The 17,847-nt window shown below is 39.9% G+C and overlaps 1 protein-coding gene across 4 annotated transcripts in view; it reads left to right on the top strand.

Annotated features, from left to right (window-relative positions):
- RALGAPA1 (Ral GTPase activating protein catalytic subunit alpha 1) overlaps window positions 1-17,847 on the top strand; it is a 323,542-nt gene that overhangs the window by 56,254 nt on the left and 249,441 nt on the right. For all 4 annotated transcript variants that reach the window (XM_069082259.1, XM_069082260.1, XM_069082261.1 and 1 more), the window contains exon 11: window positions 16,838-17,035. In XM_069082259.1, coding sequence (XP_068938360.1) covers window positions 16,838-17,035 — 198 coding nt within the window. The remainder of the gene's footprint in view (window positions 1-16,837; window positions 17,036-17,847) is intronic.

Raw genomic sequence — 17,847 nt, 5'->3', positions numbered from 1 at the left:
TATCTATCTATCTATCTATCTATCTATCTATCTATCTATCTATCTATCTATCTATCTGTCTATTCCCTTCAACTGTTTTCATACTGAGAAAAGTTTCATCAGTTACAATTATCGTTTTTCCATGCAGGCATGTTAATAGTTCAACTTTGATAAGTTCCTTATGATTTCTTTTCCCGGTTTACCTTCTCATGCTTCTTGTATCTGAATGTCAGATTTTCTATTCAACTCTGGTTTTTTCATCAGGAATGCTTGAAAATCCTCTATTCCACTGAATGACCATATTTTTCCCTGAAACATGATACTCAGTTTTGCTGGGTAGGTGATTCTTTTTTTTTTTTTATAAGCAACCGGGGTTAAGTAACTTGCTCAAGGTTACACGGCCAGTTATTTCTGGGTGTTGCGCTAAGTATTTGAGCCCGGATTTGATCCAGGTCATCCCGACACTGGAGCCCGTGCTCTTACTCGCTGAGCTACCTGGCTGCCCCTAAGGGTAGATGATTCTTGGTTTTAATCCCAGCTCCTTTGCCCTCCAGAATATCATATTCCAAGCCCTTCAATCCCTCAGTGTAGAAGCTGCAAGATCCTGGGTTATCCTGATTGTGTTTCCACAGTATTCAAATTGTTTCTTCCTGGCTGCTTTGTAATATTCTTTCCTTGATCTGGGAATTTGTGAACCTGGCTATAATATTCCTAGGAGTTTTCTTTTTGGGATATTTTTCAGGAGGTGATTGGTGGATTCCTTCCAACTCTATTTTACCCTCTGGTTCTAAAACATCAGGGCAATGTTCCTTGAGAATTTCTTGGAGGATGATTTCTAGGTTCTTTCTTTGATCATGGCTTTCAGGTAGTCCAGTAATTTTTAAATTGTCTCTCCTAGATCTATTTTCCAGGTCAGTAGTTTTTCCAATGAGATATTTCACATTCCCTTGTATTCCTTCTTTTGTGTGGATCTGTTTAACAGCATCTTGATTTGTCATAAAGTCATTAGCTTCCATTTGCTCCAGTCTAATTCTGAAGGAATGATTCTCCTCAGTGAGCTTTTGCGATTCTTTTTCCATCTGGCAAATTCAGCTTTTTAAGGCATTCTTCTCCTCATTGCCTTTTTGAGCCTCTTTTGCCATTTGAGTTAGTCTGTTTTTGAAGGTGTAATTTTCCTCAGTCAGGCTGTTGACTCTCATTTTGTAATTTTCTTGCATCATTTTCATTTCTCTTCCCAGTTTTTCCTCCACTTCTCTTATCTGCTTCTTAAGGTCCTCCATGGCCTGTAACCAGCTCATATTTTCCTTTGAAGCTTTTGGTACAGGAGTTCTGTCTGACTTCACTGTCTTCCTCCTGTTCCATGCTTTGATCCTTTTTGTCCCCAAAATAGGAGTGTAAGTTGGATTCTTCAGTTTGCTTTGCTTCCTTTGCCTGGCCAGTTTGCCACTCAATTACTTGACTTTTGGACTTTTTGCCACAGTACGACCCTGCCACCAGACAGGGGAGCTTTGTACCAAATGCTGGGGTTTTTTCTCAGCTGCCGGAGGTATTAGTTGGGTGCCCTCTCTGAAGCCTCCACACCCTCTGGCAAGCTGGTCACCCACCCCAGGACCTCCACCCTAGACCACAATCCAGATTCAAGCAGGTTAAAGCAAGAGCATTTACCCCTCAGCCTGGTCCTTGGTCCCCCTACACTCTGCAGGCCAGGAGCTGAAGCTGTGACGTGGCAGCCCTCAGCGACTTCTCGCCCAGGGGGGAAGAGGCTGATGCACTCCCAACTACTGGGTCCTAAAGTCTGCACTACACTGACCTCTCATTTTGTCCTTAGCATCTATGTGTTGATAATTCTAGTTCGCCACAGCTGCTGGTGATCTGGAGTCCCTCCCCTGGTGGCTGGTCAGGTCCACCCTGGGGCTAAAACCTCCCAGCTCCCAGGGTGCTGTGCTGGCTGCTACTTGCTGGCCTACTAGGCCGTCCTCAGCAGGAGGTTCGCTTCTCTGTGTGATTTTGTGGGTTCTGTAGCTCCAAAGTTTGTTCAGGGTCCCCTTTTACATGGAATGGAAGTGGTGAGAGCCAGAGCTGCAAGGAAGTCCTGTTTCTACTCTGACATCTCGACTCCGCCCCTAGTGTTTATAATTATTTCTCAGTTTCTTTTTCTTATCTTATTGCTATATTTCACCTTCCTAGCACTGTGTCATTTGTGTTTATACATACATGTATTTAAGTAGATGTTGCTAGATAGATAATGGACATCCTTATTTTACCCTTTAAAGGCTTCAAGTTTATCATCTTCATAGATAATGTTGGTTCTTTGTTTTTAATAGGTTATTGTTTGTCATGTTAAGGAAAACACTGTTTATTCTAATGCTTTTTTAGTGTGTTTAACAGGGATGGATGTTTTTTCTTGTCAGAAACTTTTTCTGCATCTACTTATATAATATGATTTAAAAAATTATTAACATGGTCACTTATGTTTGCAACTTTCTCAATATTGAACCAGCCTAGCATTCCTGGTATATATCTGACCTGGTCAAAATTTAATCTTTACTTTATGTTGCTATAGTCTCCTTGCTCATATTTTAAAATTTTGTATCAATATTCATTAGCAATATTAGCCTTTTTTTTTTTTTTTCTGTTTTGACCCTCCTTGGTTTAGGTATCAACATTGGTAGGACCCCTTCATTTTCTGTTTCTAAAAACAGTTTTTGTAGTCTTGGTATTAATTGATATTGATTGGTAATTTAAATATTTGGTAGGATTCACTTGTAAATATGGTCCTAGCATGGTTTTTTTCCATTGCGTGTTTACTGATGTTTTGTTCAGTTTCTTTTTTCAGGAATTATTTATGTACTCTCTTGGTATTCTTTCAATTTGAGCAATTTCTCTTTAAAATATTCATCCATTTTCTTCAGAATATTAGTTTTATTGACACGTTAGGACAAAATAATTTCTGATACTTTCTTTTTCATTGGTTGTGAATATGGCTTTTTTATTTCCAATACTGGTAATTTGATTTTCTTTTTTTGTTGTTGTTGTTTTAGAAAGCAAGTATTTATTCATCTATTTATGTATTCATGTATTGATTGATTGATTGATTGATTGATTGGCTTTTCGTCTGGGGGGGAGGGGCGGAACGTTGGGCAGTTGGGGTTGAGTGACTTGCCCAAGGTCACACGGCTAGTTTTTGTGTTAAGTATATGAGGCCGCATTTGAACTCAGGTCCTCCTGACTCCAGGGCCGGTGCTCTGTTCACTGCGCCACCTAGTCTCCCCTTGTTTTTCTTTTCTAAAAAATATCAAGCCACTAGCTTGTTGTCAAATAATCAACTTCTAGTTTTAATTGTGCATTAAAATTTTTTAAATTTGCTTCCAATTTTGTTAATCTCACTTGATTTTTGTTTTTTTTTTAAGATTTCAATTTTGGTAGTTAATGGAGAAATTGATTTATTGGTGTTCTAAGTGTTTTTAGTTGCATGCTCAGTTTTTTGATTTGATCTTTATTTCTTTTACTAATGAAAGCATTTAGAGAGATAAATTTCTCACTTAAGTATTCCTTTGGCTGCACCCCACAGACTTTAGTATATTGTCTTTTTATTACCTTTAATGAAATCATTGATTGTTTCTATGATTTGTTCTTTGACTCTTTATGATTAAGTTACCCAGTTTCCAATTATATTTTTCTGATTAATTTTTAATCTCTGTTCAGTACATGTAATTTTTAGTGCATTATGGTCAGTTTTTCTGTACTTGTTTTTGAGGCTTTAATGCTATATATCATAATACACATTCACTTTTTAAAAAAGTGCCGTGCATAAATAAGGAAGTAGATATTATCCTTCCTATTCCCATTTAATATTCTTAAGAGGTCTTTCATATTTAACTTTCCTAGCATTCTATTCAGCTTTTTTTTTTTTAATTTCTTTTTTGCTGAGATTTCTCTAGGTCTCAGGTAATGGTTCCTCAGTATTAAAAATTTAACTTTCTGTTTCTCCCTGTAACTCATTTATCATTTCCTTTAAGAATTTAAGTGCAATGACATTTGGTTCATGTATGTTCAGTATTGATACTAATTCTTTCTCAATGGTAAGTAGTTCCCGTTTATCTCTTCTTAATTAAGTCTTTGTTTGCCTCTGCTTTGCCTAAGATCATTATTGGTACCCCTGCCTTTTTTTTCTCTAGCACCTTATTTTAACTCTGTGCTTATCTGTCTGCTTCAGGTGTAAGCAACAAACATAGTTGGGTTAATCCACTTTGCTTTGCTTTTCCATTTTATGTCTTGAGTTCTTCCAATTCAGATTCACTGGTTATTGTTCACAGATTATTTGTCTATTTCTCTCCATCCTCTTCTCTTACACTTTTTCTTCTTATTTCCTACCCCCTCTTTATAATGAAGAGGAGATTGGAGATTGAGGAGTTGCTCTATGTTTGGTGTAATCTGCTTTTGTTCTTCTTGCTCTCTTCTCTTTCCCTTACTTAGAACCCAATACCAATTTATTATATTTCTTTTCAAGCCCATCTTGGAATTCTTCACTCTTTAGAATTTGTTTTGCTTTTAAGTCTCTCTGTTAATCTATCCTCCTTTCCTCCCTGTTTCCCTTTTGAATGAAATGTTATTTCCCTTCCCACCTGTTTCTGTGTGTGTCTGTGTCTGTGTGTGCATGCGCATGCACACTCTCCTCCTTTGATTAGTTCAGACAAGAGTGAAGTTCAAGTGTCAGCTATTCCCCTTCTCTAATGCCTTGGTTTTAAGCCTTCTTGTACACCCCAGTTAATGTGAGATCTTTTCCCCCATGCTTCATTTTGCACCTCTCCCCTCTTCCAACCTACCCACCCCCCAATATATTCTTATCCCTCCCCTTTCCATTCTTCTTTTGAGATCATCAAAACATAACAACTACTTCCATGTTTTCTCTAAAATTAGATTGTCTTAATGATATTTGATGAAGATTGAATTCTGAGGGGATACATATAGCATCCCCTCATATTATAGTGTAAACAGCTAATCCTTCTTGAGTACTTAATAATTACTTGCTCATGTGTCCCTTTACTTCAGAGTTTGTATTTCAGTTTTTCTTCTCCTTTCTTGCCTTTTTGATCAGGAATTCTTAGAAGTTTTCTTCTTCATAGAATTGTTAAATGTGTATTTCTCTATATCCTCCTCTTTTATACTTTTCCTTCTCATTTCCTGCCTCCCCCTTATGAAGAAAAAGCTGGAAGCTAATCCATGGAATTATTCTTAGTTTTTCTGTACAACTCTTTCTTGGTTGTAATCATATGTATCAAGATTTTCTTGTCAAAAGATAGAGCCCCCTGTTACTGGACAGATTGAGATTTAGACAAGGGTCTCGTTGGGAAGAAGTCAGCCTCATCATTCCCCTCTTTATTTATAAGAGAAATATTTCAGGAAGAAAGGTGGTAGTGTCTTCTTTGGTAACTACTTCCTGCCGAGCAATGTCTATGAAAAAGGGGGCCAGATGGTTGGGGGAATTGACATCTGAATTTGTTGTCAGTGGGGTCCAAGGTGGAGTGTCCTATAACTAGCAACATGGTAGCCTGCATTTGGCAGCCCAGGAGCCAGAAATGGGGTTTCTGTATACAAGAATACACAAGGACACTAACAAATTAAATAAGCATGGCCTGAAAATCAGAAACAGTAGAATAATTAGAAGGGGAATCAAAATAGGGGATAACCATGAGCCCTAAGAGGAGGTAGAGGGAGCAGGTTGGAGTGGATGTCTTGAATCCAAGAGGATGCTTTGCATCCTTTTGATGCAAAGTTGTACTTTATGGAAATTATTAATGTTTGTACAAAAGAGGTGTTGGCCAAAGCCAAACACCTCCTGTAGAGGCACGAAGATATTGAAGGGCAGTACAATTATCTGGAACTACATTTGCTAAAGAGTCTAGTGACTCTGGAAGTTCATATAAGCCTTGGACGGTATCATTTACAAGGAGTGAAATAGTGGCTGTGGCCATACCAAGGGAGTAAATACTCAGCTCCCTTGGATAGATGCTAGAGGGTATTTTTACAGAATCCCCTTTTGACACGGGTGGGTTTGGGAATGAGTAGTGAGATTATAAATCTGGATCAGGGGAACCATCTGGCCAAGTGTGCACTGTCCAAATGGTTGGTAAGGGTAGAGGCAGTAAGAGGTCAGGACAACATCAAGGGGTTGGGTCACATTAAAGGTGACCAGTTCACGAAGGAAGACAGTTCCCCAAGGTAGTACAAAGAGAACCTGTGATTTTTTTTAAAGCCAGATTGTAACACCGTTGCTTGTACCGTGTTTCCCCGATAATAAGACACTTTTTTGGACAGAAAAACACCAGAGGGCTTATTTTCAGGGGAGGGCTTATTTTAATGAACATTGACAGCAATTTTAATAAACAGGTAAATGTGAACAAAAAAATGTACCTTTATTCAATAATGAATTCAATAAAGAACAGGATGACGCGCTCACTGCTGCAGCTCTGATTGGATGCAGCTCGGAGCGAGGCGTGCGTTTCACCCGGGGGGGGGGACGGTGCATACAGAGGGTACCGTAATATAGCGTGTAGCACAGGGGATCACCTTCACTACAGTAGCAATCTCAATAGGGCTTATTTTCGGGGGAAGGCTTATTTTAGAGGAATCTTACACAGTAAGGGGAGGGCTTATTTTCGGGATAGGTCTTATTATCGGGGAAACACGGTATGAGTGATGTATTGCAGGAACTAGGGAGATACCCAGGCCAGTGTCAAGTAATGTTATAAGGATATAGAGTGCTACTGGTGGATGGGAGATACTTGAGAGGGTTCTGGATGAGAAGAAAGTGGGGGCTTATGATGCCTGAGCCTTTACCATTTGTACCCATATTTGTGGACATACTAGTAATAACAGTCTCTTGGTCATCCCCAGCACAGAGGTATGGATCCTTGAATGTCAGGTTTGAAAGTAAGTTAGCAATTACTGTAGCAGGGAGGTCCTTAGGGGAATGTTCAAAGGATAAATTCCCTGCCTGGTTCTCAGGAGATAAGGAAAGGGCTATGAGAAAAGCAAACCTTCTTCCTGGGGATGATGGTGACATATCTAGCAGTCATGCTCCCTGCCCCAAACTCCAGTGTTCCCTATTTGAATCAAAGCATTAAACTCATCAGCAGGGAAGCAGACCTGGCTCTCTGCACATGGTGGGCATTAACAATAGAAAAAGTAATAATAACTTGAGCAGAACCCAAAGCAGAAGAATAGAAGCAGAACGAGCAACCACTCAGCCAATCAACAGATTATGTTTTGTCATTTGTCTCTTTTGAAGAGTAGTTTCAGATCCTCCATAGGTTCACAGGTGTACTGCTCAGGCTGCCCTATGATAGAAGAGACAGGTTTTATCTGAGACACATGTGTACTGCTAGGGAGGCCTTCAAAGGGGATAAGTCTGATGTCTATCCAAGGGACCATGTGGACACAAAGTAGGGCTCTAGGGAGAAGTTTCAACTATTCCTGCCAGACTTCTAGGGTCAGCTTATTTAAGGTCTTCTTTAGGGTACGGTTCATCTTTTCAGCCTAGCCCAAGGGCTGAAGGTGCCAGGCAGAATGAAGTTGGTAGGTTTTGTCTAATGTCTCAGCAACTCATTGAGTGATCTGGGAAGTGAATGCTGATCCATTATCACTTTACAAGAATTGAGGGAGCCCAGATCTGGGAATGATATCATTCAAAAGTTCCTTTGTCACTTCTTCAACTTTTTAAGTACAGCAAGGGAAAACTTCTACCCAGTTTGTAAAGGTGTCTGTTAGCACTAAGAGAAGCTGAAAGCCTCTGCAGAGTGGCATATGAATACAATCTATTTGCCTCATCTGGGAAAGTCACACAGTTTTGGACAGAAGTAAGGAGAGATGGGAGGTCTACCAATTTAGGTCCAGTAAAGAGGAGCCTCACCAGATTATAAAGTGCATGCTTTCCTAGATGTGTAACCTAGTGGAGTACAAAAAGTAGCTTCCACATTCTGGATCCTGGGATTGCTAATTGACTAGAAGGTGACTTAAACTAACCAGAAAGGGAGAGTTCATATCCATTCCCCCTGCTATTGTTGTTGTTCCTGAATAGTATATTGAGGAGTCAAAGTGAGTAACCTGAGGTATCAGGGGAGTCATCAAGATTGATTCCTGAGCAGTGGCTTTAGCAGCCTTATCTGCCAGTCAGTTTCCCATAACCTGTTTGGATTCCCCCTTCGGCCTTTACAATATATGACTGCCACCTTTTTGGGAGAGTATACTGCCTGGGGAAGGTGTAGAATTTTGGCCCCATGTTTAACAGGGGAGTTCTTTGTGGTCAAGAATCCCTCTTCCTTCCAGATAGTGCCATGGGCATGTAAAACATGGAAAGCATATTTGGAATCCGTAAAGATGTTTACCTTGGTTTTTTTTTAGTTTCAGGGCTCTGGTGAACACTTAGTCTCTATAGTGTCCTGTAGTCTGATTATTGTGGAACCAGCTCTTCTCATCCCTCCTACAAAACTAGAACTATCAGTATACCATTCCTCATCAGGATTACCAAGGGGGGTGTCTCTTACATCAGGACTGCTAGAATATACAGAAGCAAGGTTCTTGTTGCAATTGTGGGTGAGGCTCTCAGAGCCATTGGCATCAGGAAGCAAAGTGACTGGATTCATTCATGTTACATACCTGGAGAGTCAGGTCAGGGGTATCTAGCAGAAGTGCTTGATATATATTAAGATAGTCACTTGCCAGGCACTGGTGTCTGATTTGACCAAAAACTGGTGTGTTTGGTTTTTTTTTTGGGGGGGGGGAGGAGGAAGGCAATGCAATTGGGGTTAAGTGATGTGCCCAAGGTCAACCAGCTAGTAAGTGTCAAGTGTCTGAGGCTGGATTTGAACACAGGTCCTCTTGACTCCAGGTCTCATGCTCTCTCTTCACTGTGCCCACCTAGCTGCCCCCTTTGGTTTCTTTTTTAAATAATTACTTTCTTTATTTTTCATTTTCAGTAGTCACTTCCATAAGATTTTGAGTTTTAAGTTTCCTCCTCTTCCCTCTCCTTCCCTCTCCCTAAGACAGGGTGCAGTCTAATATAGGATCTACTTATCTGTTCATATTGAACATATTTTCACATTAGTCGTGATGGAAAGAAGAGTTAGAACTAATGGGGGGGAACCATGGGAAAGAAGAAACAAAAGGAAAGCAAATGCTATACTTCCATCGGCATTCAGACTCCAGAGTGCTTTCTGTGGATGTGGATAGCGTTTTCCATCATGAGTTTTTTGGAGTTTCATTGCTGAGAAGAGCTAAGTCTATCAAAGTCAGAACACAATGTACCTGGTACTGTGTACGTTCTCCTGGTTCTGCTCATTTCACTCAGTATCAGTTTATATAAATATTTCAGGGTTTTTTTGAAGTCCACCTGCTCATCATTTCTTATAGCACAGTAGTATTCCATTACATTCATATACCACAACTTGTTTAGCCATTCCCCAAATGATGGATATCCCTTCTATTTCTAATTCTTGGCCACCACAAGTAGAGCTGCTATAAATATTTTTGTACATATGGGTCCTTTTCCCATTTTTATGATCTCTTTGGAAGACAGACCTAGAAGGGGTGTTGCTGAGTCAAAGGGTATACACTTATTTATAGCACTTTGGGCATTGTTCCAGATTGCTCTCCAGAATGGTTGAATCAGTTCACAACTCCACCAACAATGCATTAGTGTTCCAATTTTTCCACATCCTCCCCAGCACTTATCATTTTCCTGTTTTGTCATCTTAGCCAATCTGGCTGGTGAGATGTGGTACCTCAGAGTTGTTTTGATTTGCATTTCTCTAATCAATAGTAATTTAGAACATTTTTTCATATGCTTATAGATAGCTTTAATTTCATCTTCTGAGAACTGCCTGTTCATATCCTTTGACCATTTATCAATTGGAGAGTTGTCCTTTAGTTTCTAAAATGATCTGGACCCAGGAGTCAGAACTTGCAGTGGTTGGCAAGAGTGAATGTAGAGGCCTCAGTAATAAGGAGGGCAGTGACTGCAACAGCCTGGAGACAGGAAGGCTAACTGGCTACAACAGAGTCAAGCTGCTTAGAAAAACAGGCCATGGGCCTTGAGTGAGGTCCCAGGATTTGAGTAAGGACTCCCACAGCCTGTCCCTGCCTCTCATCTACATAAAGAGCAACAGGTTTTTCCAGATTAGGTAATGCTAGAGCAGAGGCAGAGGTAAATTTGGGCTTAAGGGTACTGAAGGCCTCTGTCTGCTCGGGTCCCCGTTCTAAGGGAAAAGTGTCAAGAGACACTGTACAGCACCATACTGAGGTTTGGCAGTGACCCCAGAGTTGGGAATCTGGATTCTCCAGAATCCAGCCATACCAAGAAAAGTATGTAAACTAATTTTTTTTGGCTGGTTCAGGGTAAGACAAAAAGACTTGCTTTCTTTCTGACGTTAAAGACCAAGAGGTGGGAATTAAAGTATGAACCAAATGTTTTACGGACTGACAGGCAATGTGGGCTTTGGATAAAGAGATATCCATGAGAACCCAGAAAATTAAGAGTCTGTGTGGCTGCTATAAAAGTGGCATCTCAAGTGGGACTACAAATGAGGATGTCGTCAACATATTGAATGAGGCTGCTGTTAGATAATTAAGGTCCTTTAAATCTCTACCCAGAGCTTGTCCAAATAAATGAGGACTATCCTTAAAACCCTGTGAGAGGACAGTCCATGTTAATTGGTGTGGCATCAGCTCCTGGGGAGATGCCCATTTAAAAGCAGAAATAAACTGGGACTCTCAGTGAAGGGGAATGCCAGAAAAAGCATCTTTGAGGTTTAGAGTAGTAAACTAGTGGGTACCACTTGAAATCTGGGTCAGAATAGTATATAGATAAGGCACAATAGAGTGAATGTGGACCACTGTGTCATTGACAGCCCATGTCTTAGACAAACAGGTATTCCCCTGTTGGTTTACTTATAGGGAGCATGGGAATATTACAAGGTGATTTACAAGGGGCCAGCAACCCATATTGGAGAAATTTGTCAGTGAGAGGTTGCAACCCAAGCTGTGCCTCTAGCTTGATAGGGCATTGTTGATGAGGGAAGACCATGGGGTCTTTGAGGTGAACTTTAATAGGGGAAACATAAGTAGCCCTCTCAGGGATACCATGGTCCCAGACCAAAGGATCTACTGAATTCCAGATTTCAAAGGGAATGTGGGATGGAAGCTTTTTGGTGGATGTCTGGAGCCAATTGAGAAATAAAATGCATATTTAAAACTGTGGCTCCTGTAGGAGATTAAGGATCCAAGTCAGTACACTTTTCTTAGAGCCTGTCCTGACCTATTCCTAAAGAGGGCAGGGTTTTTCCCCGACCCTTGTGTAATTGCTCTTAATTTGTCATAGCTCATTTGTTTCTTTAGGCTACCTTTCATGCCTTCTAGGAGGCAGGTGAGTATATGGTCTATTTTTTCCCAATCCTCATCATCAAGATCTAACTACAAAATAATATTGTAATTAAGGGAGCTATTGACAGGCCACTTTTACTGGTCTCTAAGTTGTATTATGACCAGGTTGTATTCCGGAAAAAGCTGAGATACTTTCTCTCAAGGTCCCCCTTCCCAAATTTTCCCTAAAACCTTAAGAGGCAACCAAAGGGAGAATCCACTGAAATAGAAATATCCTGTCCTGTGTCCAGTATCCTGCAACCACTCACGTTCAGTGTCCCAAAGAGGGAGAGAATGAGATAAGTTGGTTAAATGAGAGGCATTCCCCTTGACGTGCCAAGAATCATCTCACCTGACTGCCTAGAAGTCAGAGATACCCACAATACCATGGTAGGTGCCTGGAGGGGTCAACGGTCTTGCCTGACTGCTCAGAAGTTAGAGATATCCACAGTGCCACTCTGGGTAATCTAGGCACCTGGAGTGGTCCATCCATGGGACACAAAGCGGAGGGATGGGGAGGGAGAAAGAAAAAGAGCCTACTTGTTGGCTAGAAGTTCTGACCTTTGGACGACTTCCCAGTCAGGGAACAAAATGATGAGGTAAATCATGTTCAAAGTTGGGTTGTGTGGAAAGAATTTAGGGGACAGAGGTTCTCCTAACCCAGAGAGCTTTATTTACACAGAAGTGGTGGGTTAGTCCCTCGCAGTTTGAGAAAAGACATAGGATTACTTTTATAAACAAGTTTCAGGTACTCAGCTAGGGGTGGGGATATGCTCCTACATGGGTATTTAAATACCGGGAGGGATGTTAGGAAAGGGGAAGCAGGTGTGTTGTATACTTGATAAAACAGTTCATGTTTTATAATGGGGGTCACAGAATAGGGAACTTAATTTGCAGCATTCAAGGATATGGGCACAAACACTAGGGGTTAGTGATGGATACAGAAAATAGTAAGATTTTCTTGTCAAAAGATAAAGCCCTCTGTTACTGGGCAGATTTAGATTTAGGCAAGGCTCTCATTGTTGCTTGGTAGAAGTCAGCCTTACCATGATGTCTGGTCACTTTTTGTTTGATCATGGTTTTCAGCTACTTTTTCTTTTATTTCATTTTTTTATTCTTAAAAGTTTTCTCAAATATTGAGGGGGGAGGAGTCAAGATGTCAGAGTAGAAACAGGACCTCCCTGTGGCTCAGGCTCTCACCACCTCCAATCCATGTAAAAGGGGACTTTGAACAACTTTGGAGCTACAGAACCCACAAAATGACAAAGAGAAGCGAACCTCCCGCTGAGGACAGCCTGGCAGGAATCAGCCATTACAGCGCTCTGGGAGGCCAGCCAAGCCCCACCTGAGGTTTTAGCCCCAGGGCGGGCCTGACCAGGGACTCCAGATCACCAACAGCTGTGGTGGTCCAGAATTATCAACACATAGATGCTAAGGACAAAGTGAGAGGTCAGTGCAGTGTGGATTTTGGGACCCAGTAGTTGGGAGATTGGCTTTTGCCCCTGGGGGATAGAAGACACTGAGGGCTGCCGCAGCCACTGCCACATGGCAGCTTCAGCTCCTGTCCTGCAGAGTGTAGGGGGACCAAGCAACCAGTCTGAGGGGTAATCACCCTTGCTTTAACCTGTTTGGATCTGGATTGTGGTCTAGGGTGGAGATCCTGGGGTGGGTGACCAGCTTGCCAGAGGGTGTGGAGGCTTCAGAGAGGGCACCCAGCTAATACCTCCGGCAGCTGAGAAAACCCCAGCATTTGGTACAAAGCTCCCCTGTCTGGTAGAAGAGTCCTACTGTGCAAAAAGCCCAAAAGTCAAGTAATTGAGTGGCAACATGACCAGGCAAAGGAAGCAAACCAAGCAAAGCAATCCAACTTACACTCCTATTTTGGGGACAAAAAGGATCAAAGCATGGAACAGGAGGAAGACAGTGAAGTCAGAACTCCTGCACCAAAAGCTTCAAAGGAAAATATGAGTTGGTTACAGGCCATAGAGGACCTTAAGAAGCAGATAAGAGAAATGGAGGAAAAATTGGGAAGAGAAATAACGATGCAAGAAAATTACAAAATGAGAGTCAACAGCCTGACTGAGGAAAATCACACCTTAAAAAACAAACTAACTCAAATGGCAAAAGAGGCTCAAAAAGGCAATGAGGAGAAGAATGCCTTAAAAAGCCGAATTTGCCAAATGGAAAAAGAATCTCAAAAGCTCACTGGGGAGAATCATTCCTTCAGAATTAGATTGGAGCAAATGGAAGTTAGTGATTTTATGACAAATCAAGATGCTGTTAAACAGATCCAAACAAATGAAAGAATAGTAGGCAATGTGAAATATCTCATGGGAAAAACCACTGATCTGGAAAATAGATCCAGAGAAGATAATTTAAAAATTATTGGACTACCTGAAAGCCATGATCAAAGAAAGAACCTAGAAATCATCCTCCAAGAAATTCTCAAGGAAAACTGCCCCAATATTTTAGGATCAGAGGGCAAAATAGAGGTTGAAAGAATCCACTGATCACCTTCTGAAAAAGATCCCAAAAAGAAAACTCCTAGGGTTATTATAGCCAGGTTCCGGACTTCCCAGATCAAGGAAAGAATATTACAAGCAGCCAGGAAGAACCAATTTGAATATTGCAGAAACACAATCAGGATAACCCAGGATATGGCAGCTTCTACTCTGAGGGATCGAAGAGCTTGGAATATGATATTCCGGAGGGCAAAGGAGCTGGGATTAAAACCAAGAATCACCTACTCAGCAAAACTGAGTAATATGTTTTAGGGGAAAATATGGTCATTCAGTGGAATAGAGGACTTTCTATTTTATTTTTAAGCAATTGGGGTTAAGTAACTTGCTCAAGGTTACACAGCCATTTATTTTGTGTGGGTGCTAAATATTTGAGTCCGGAACCAATCCTGGGTCTCCCGACTCCATGGCCGGCGCGCTTACTCACTGCGCCACCTGGCCGCCCCAAGGAATAGAGGACTTTCAACCATTATTGATGAAAAAACCAGAGCTGAATAGAAAATTTGACATTCAGATAAGAGAAGCATGAGAAGGTAAATAGAGAAAAGAAATCATAGGGAACTTATCATAGTTGAACTATTAACATTCCTACATGGAAAAACGATAATTGTAACTGATGAAACTTTTCCCAGTATGAAAATAGTTGAAGGAATAGAAATATATATAGTCTATATATGAGGGTATATGGGCATATGAATACATATGTGAATGTGTGTATATATGTTTACAGGTATACATAGATAGAGGGCACAGGACCAATTTAAGAAGAAGGGATGATACTTAAACAACAACAACAAACCTTTATCTCTTTCAGGAATTCTAGTTGAACTTATTTTTTCCCAAGGTGTGCTTTGCCTTCAGGCTTTGCTTATAGATATTTCAGAGTTTTCCTCTTCTGAGTTTGTGTCTTCATTTTATCTGTCACTGCAATAATTCTCTATGGTGGGATTTTGTTAGCTCTTTCTACCAGCCTATGTCCTTATTTCAGACTTTATGTTAGGGCCAGACTCTGTACTTTCAGGAATATTTGAGCTGAGGTTTTGGTCTGTTTGTACTCTTGGAAGCTGCTTTCTTGGAGTATTGAATGTTGTGTTATTCCAAGATCTCAGGGATCATGCAGGATGGGGACTTGCAAGTTTTCAATGTTCCCACAATGGTTTGATCTAGGGCATAGTCTCAATTACTGCTTTCTCTTCATCTGTCCTCTCCAAGTTCCTGATCTGGATCTCTGTTTGAGTACATAATAAATAGTGGAGTTGCTCTCGGTTAGTGCTTCAAGAGACTCTTGCAGTACTAGGCCATTGCCAGTCAGCTGAAAAACTTTTGCAGGCTAAAAATGGCAGAACGTCATGCTTATGTACTTTGGGTTGTTTGGCTTTTAGTATTGTTGTATTAATTGCATCTGCAGTTAATGGGAATGGATAGTGAAATCAAGAAAATATGATGTATTTAATAACAAAAGATACAGGGATTTTTTTTTTAACCTAAAAAATCAAGGCAGCTGCTAGAGGGACTACTTTTTCCAGGTTCATTCACATATCTAGATAGTGCTAATTTAATATTTGCACTTTTTCCTAAAATTTTTATCTTTTATGGTTTTTTGGATTTCACTTCTAAAGATCCATGTTCATCAGGGTAGGTGTTCTTCATACCAGTTATATTGTAATACTTCTATGTTTTAGTCTTTTATCAATTGCAATAGCCTTAAATTATTGCATAGCCATTAGGCTGTGAACATCTCTAAACTTAGGTAAGCATTCCTTAGATCATAGACTCACAGTCAATTATCAGTCCTCCTGCTTGAAACCTTTCCAAATTAGTAGGACTTTTCAGACCATGCATTCTGCTGGAGTAGTTTTTGAGAACCTTGAGTGGGGGAAGGAGGTCACCTCAATTCCATGATGAATTGATGAATAACAGGACCTTATTGGACAATTTTTCTTTATGTGGCTAAAAAAGTTTTACATTAAATATGATTTTCATTCTTTCTTGAGGTCGATTCTTCCCCCACCCCTGCCCCTCACGCCCCCATTATTGATATGAGTGGAAATATAAAATTTTATGTTGAAACTTTGAATGTACATATTGCATGAACCATTGTTTGTTGTCATTCCAACATAGATAATTTGGTTGGTGAGACCTCTGCATCTCTTGTTTGTTTTTTTAGTAATATCTGATTCTTCCTAATTCCATTTGGAGTTTTCTTGTCAGAGATACTGGAGTGGTTTGCCATTTCCTTCTCCAGCTCATTTTACAGATGAGGATACTGAGGCAAACGGGGTGAAGTGACTTGATTTGAATTCAGGGAAATGAGTCTTCCTGACTCCAGGTCTGGGACTGTATCCACTGCACCACTTAACTGCCTATTTCATTACATCTGTCTGAGCTCAGACCTAGCCCTGCTCTTTGGTTCTGGCAGTGTTTTGATTTGACACATGAGTATTCTCCACCCTTCCTTCCTTTGCTCTGGGAATTCTCATCCAACTAACACTACTATTGCTTTTAGAAAAAAAAGCCTGTCAGTTGTCCTGACCGATTGTCCCACTCACAGTCCTTGTGATTTCCTTGATTATCCCCTCTTTTTCTGGCTACCACTCCTTCTGTGTGTTGTCTCCCATTATTAGAATGTAAAGTATTTGAGGATTGGTACTTGTCTTGCTTTTGTATCTGCAGTGTCTAGATATAGTAAGTACTTAATAATTCTTTCATTTATTCATTAATTTCGTGATAATTTTACTTGACAGTCATGTTTGAAAATGGAGGCAAGAGAATGTTACACAGACCACAACTTAGTTGGTTTTAATGTTTGGGGAAGTTTTTACATCACATTCTGTATCAGAATTAATACGTATCTGCTACTTCAGCAAAGGAGAACGTTGCATTATCTGTTATCATATTGATGTTTTTGTGTCTTTGGCTAGGCATTTTTATTACCAATTTGTGAAGCAGCTGCCATGAGAAAAGTGGTAAAAGTGTATCAGGAATGGATTCAGCAAGAGGAGAAACCTTTGTTCATGAAAGAGCCTGAAGAAATTGAGATTACTTCTGTAAATTTACCTTGCATTGAGAGTGATGTAGAAGCTGACGTTTTATCAGAAGAAGGAAAAGAAAAAGAGGAGGTAAAATAAAAATGTGTGTGTGTTTCGTAATATATAGAACTTATTCACTTGCCAGAAAGTTTTATGACTGTTAATGTAGATCTTTTTGCCAGTTAACAAGTTAAAAATATAATTCAATATGGTTTATAATTTAATTAATAAACTTTTACCTTTTGCTTACTCATGAAATGTGGCACTATTTGATATTACAAATCAAAAGGAATATCTTTTTAAAAAATATTAGTGGTTAAATGGTATTTACAAATTGATGTATAAATTAAAATTATATTCTTGAAATGCAGCACAAATTCATTACATTGTCATTAATGTTATTGAAGGGAGAATAATGATATCTTGTTGGAACTCATGTATTGTTTTTGGTAGTTATGATTTCTGGTTCTCTTTTCCTCATTTTAACTTATTCCTTATATCATTCATTAGGCAGATCCATAAGTGCTATTTTGTTAATTTTAATTACAGTCATATCATTTAAAACATTTTTTTCAAATATTAGGTCTTCTATCCCCACCTAACTTAATTTAAGCTCCTCGAGGGCAGAGAACATGTCTTACATTTCTTTGTATTTAATGCCTACCACAGAGGTTCATGCTTCATATTTGTTAGCTAATGAGTGAAATGAAGAAAGCATCTTTGTTTTTTAGATGGATTGATCACTTAGGCAAATGATTCCTACTTCTGGTGGCTCCTTCTCTGTCTCTTTTGCTGGATCCTCATATCATGTCTCCTAACCATAGGGTATTCTGCAGGGCACTGTCCTGAGTTCTCTTTTCTCTTTTTACTAGATGATTTCATCAGCTTTCATGAATTTAATT

The sequence above is a fragment of the Petaurus breviceps genome, unplaced genomic scaffold, assembly GCF_028583685.1.
Source record: "Petaurus breviceps papuanus isolate PSGF00001 unplaced genomic scaffold, PetGlider_PUasm1.0 164, whole genome shotgun sequence".
Taxonomy (NCBI): Eukaryota; Metazoa; Chordata; class Mammalia; order Diprotodontia; family Petauridae; genus Petaurus; species Petaurus breviceps.
This window is presented reverse-complemented; position numbering and strand designations above follow the sequence as displayed.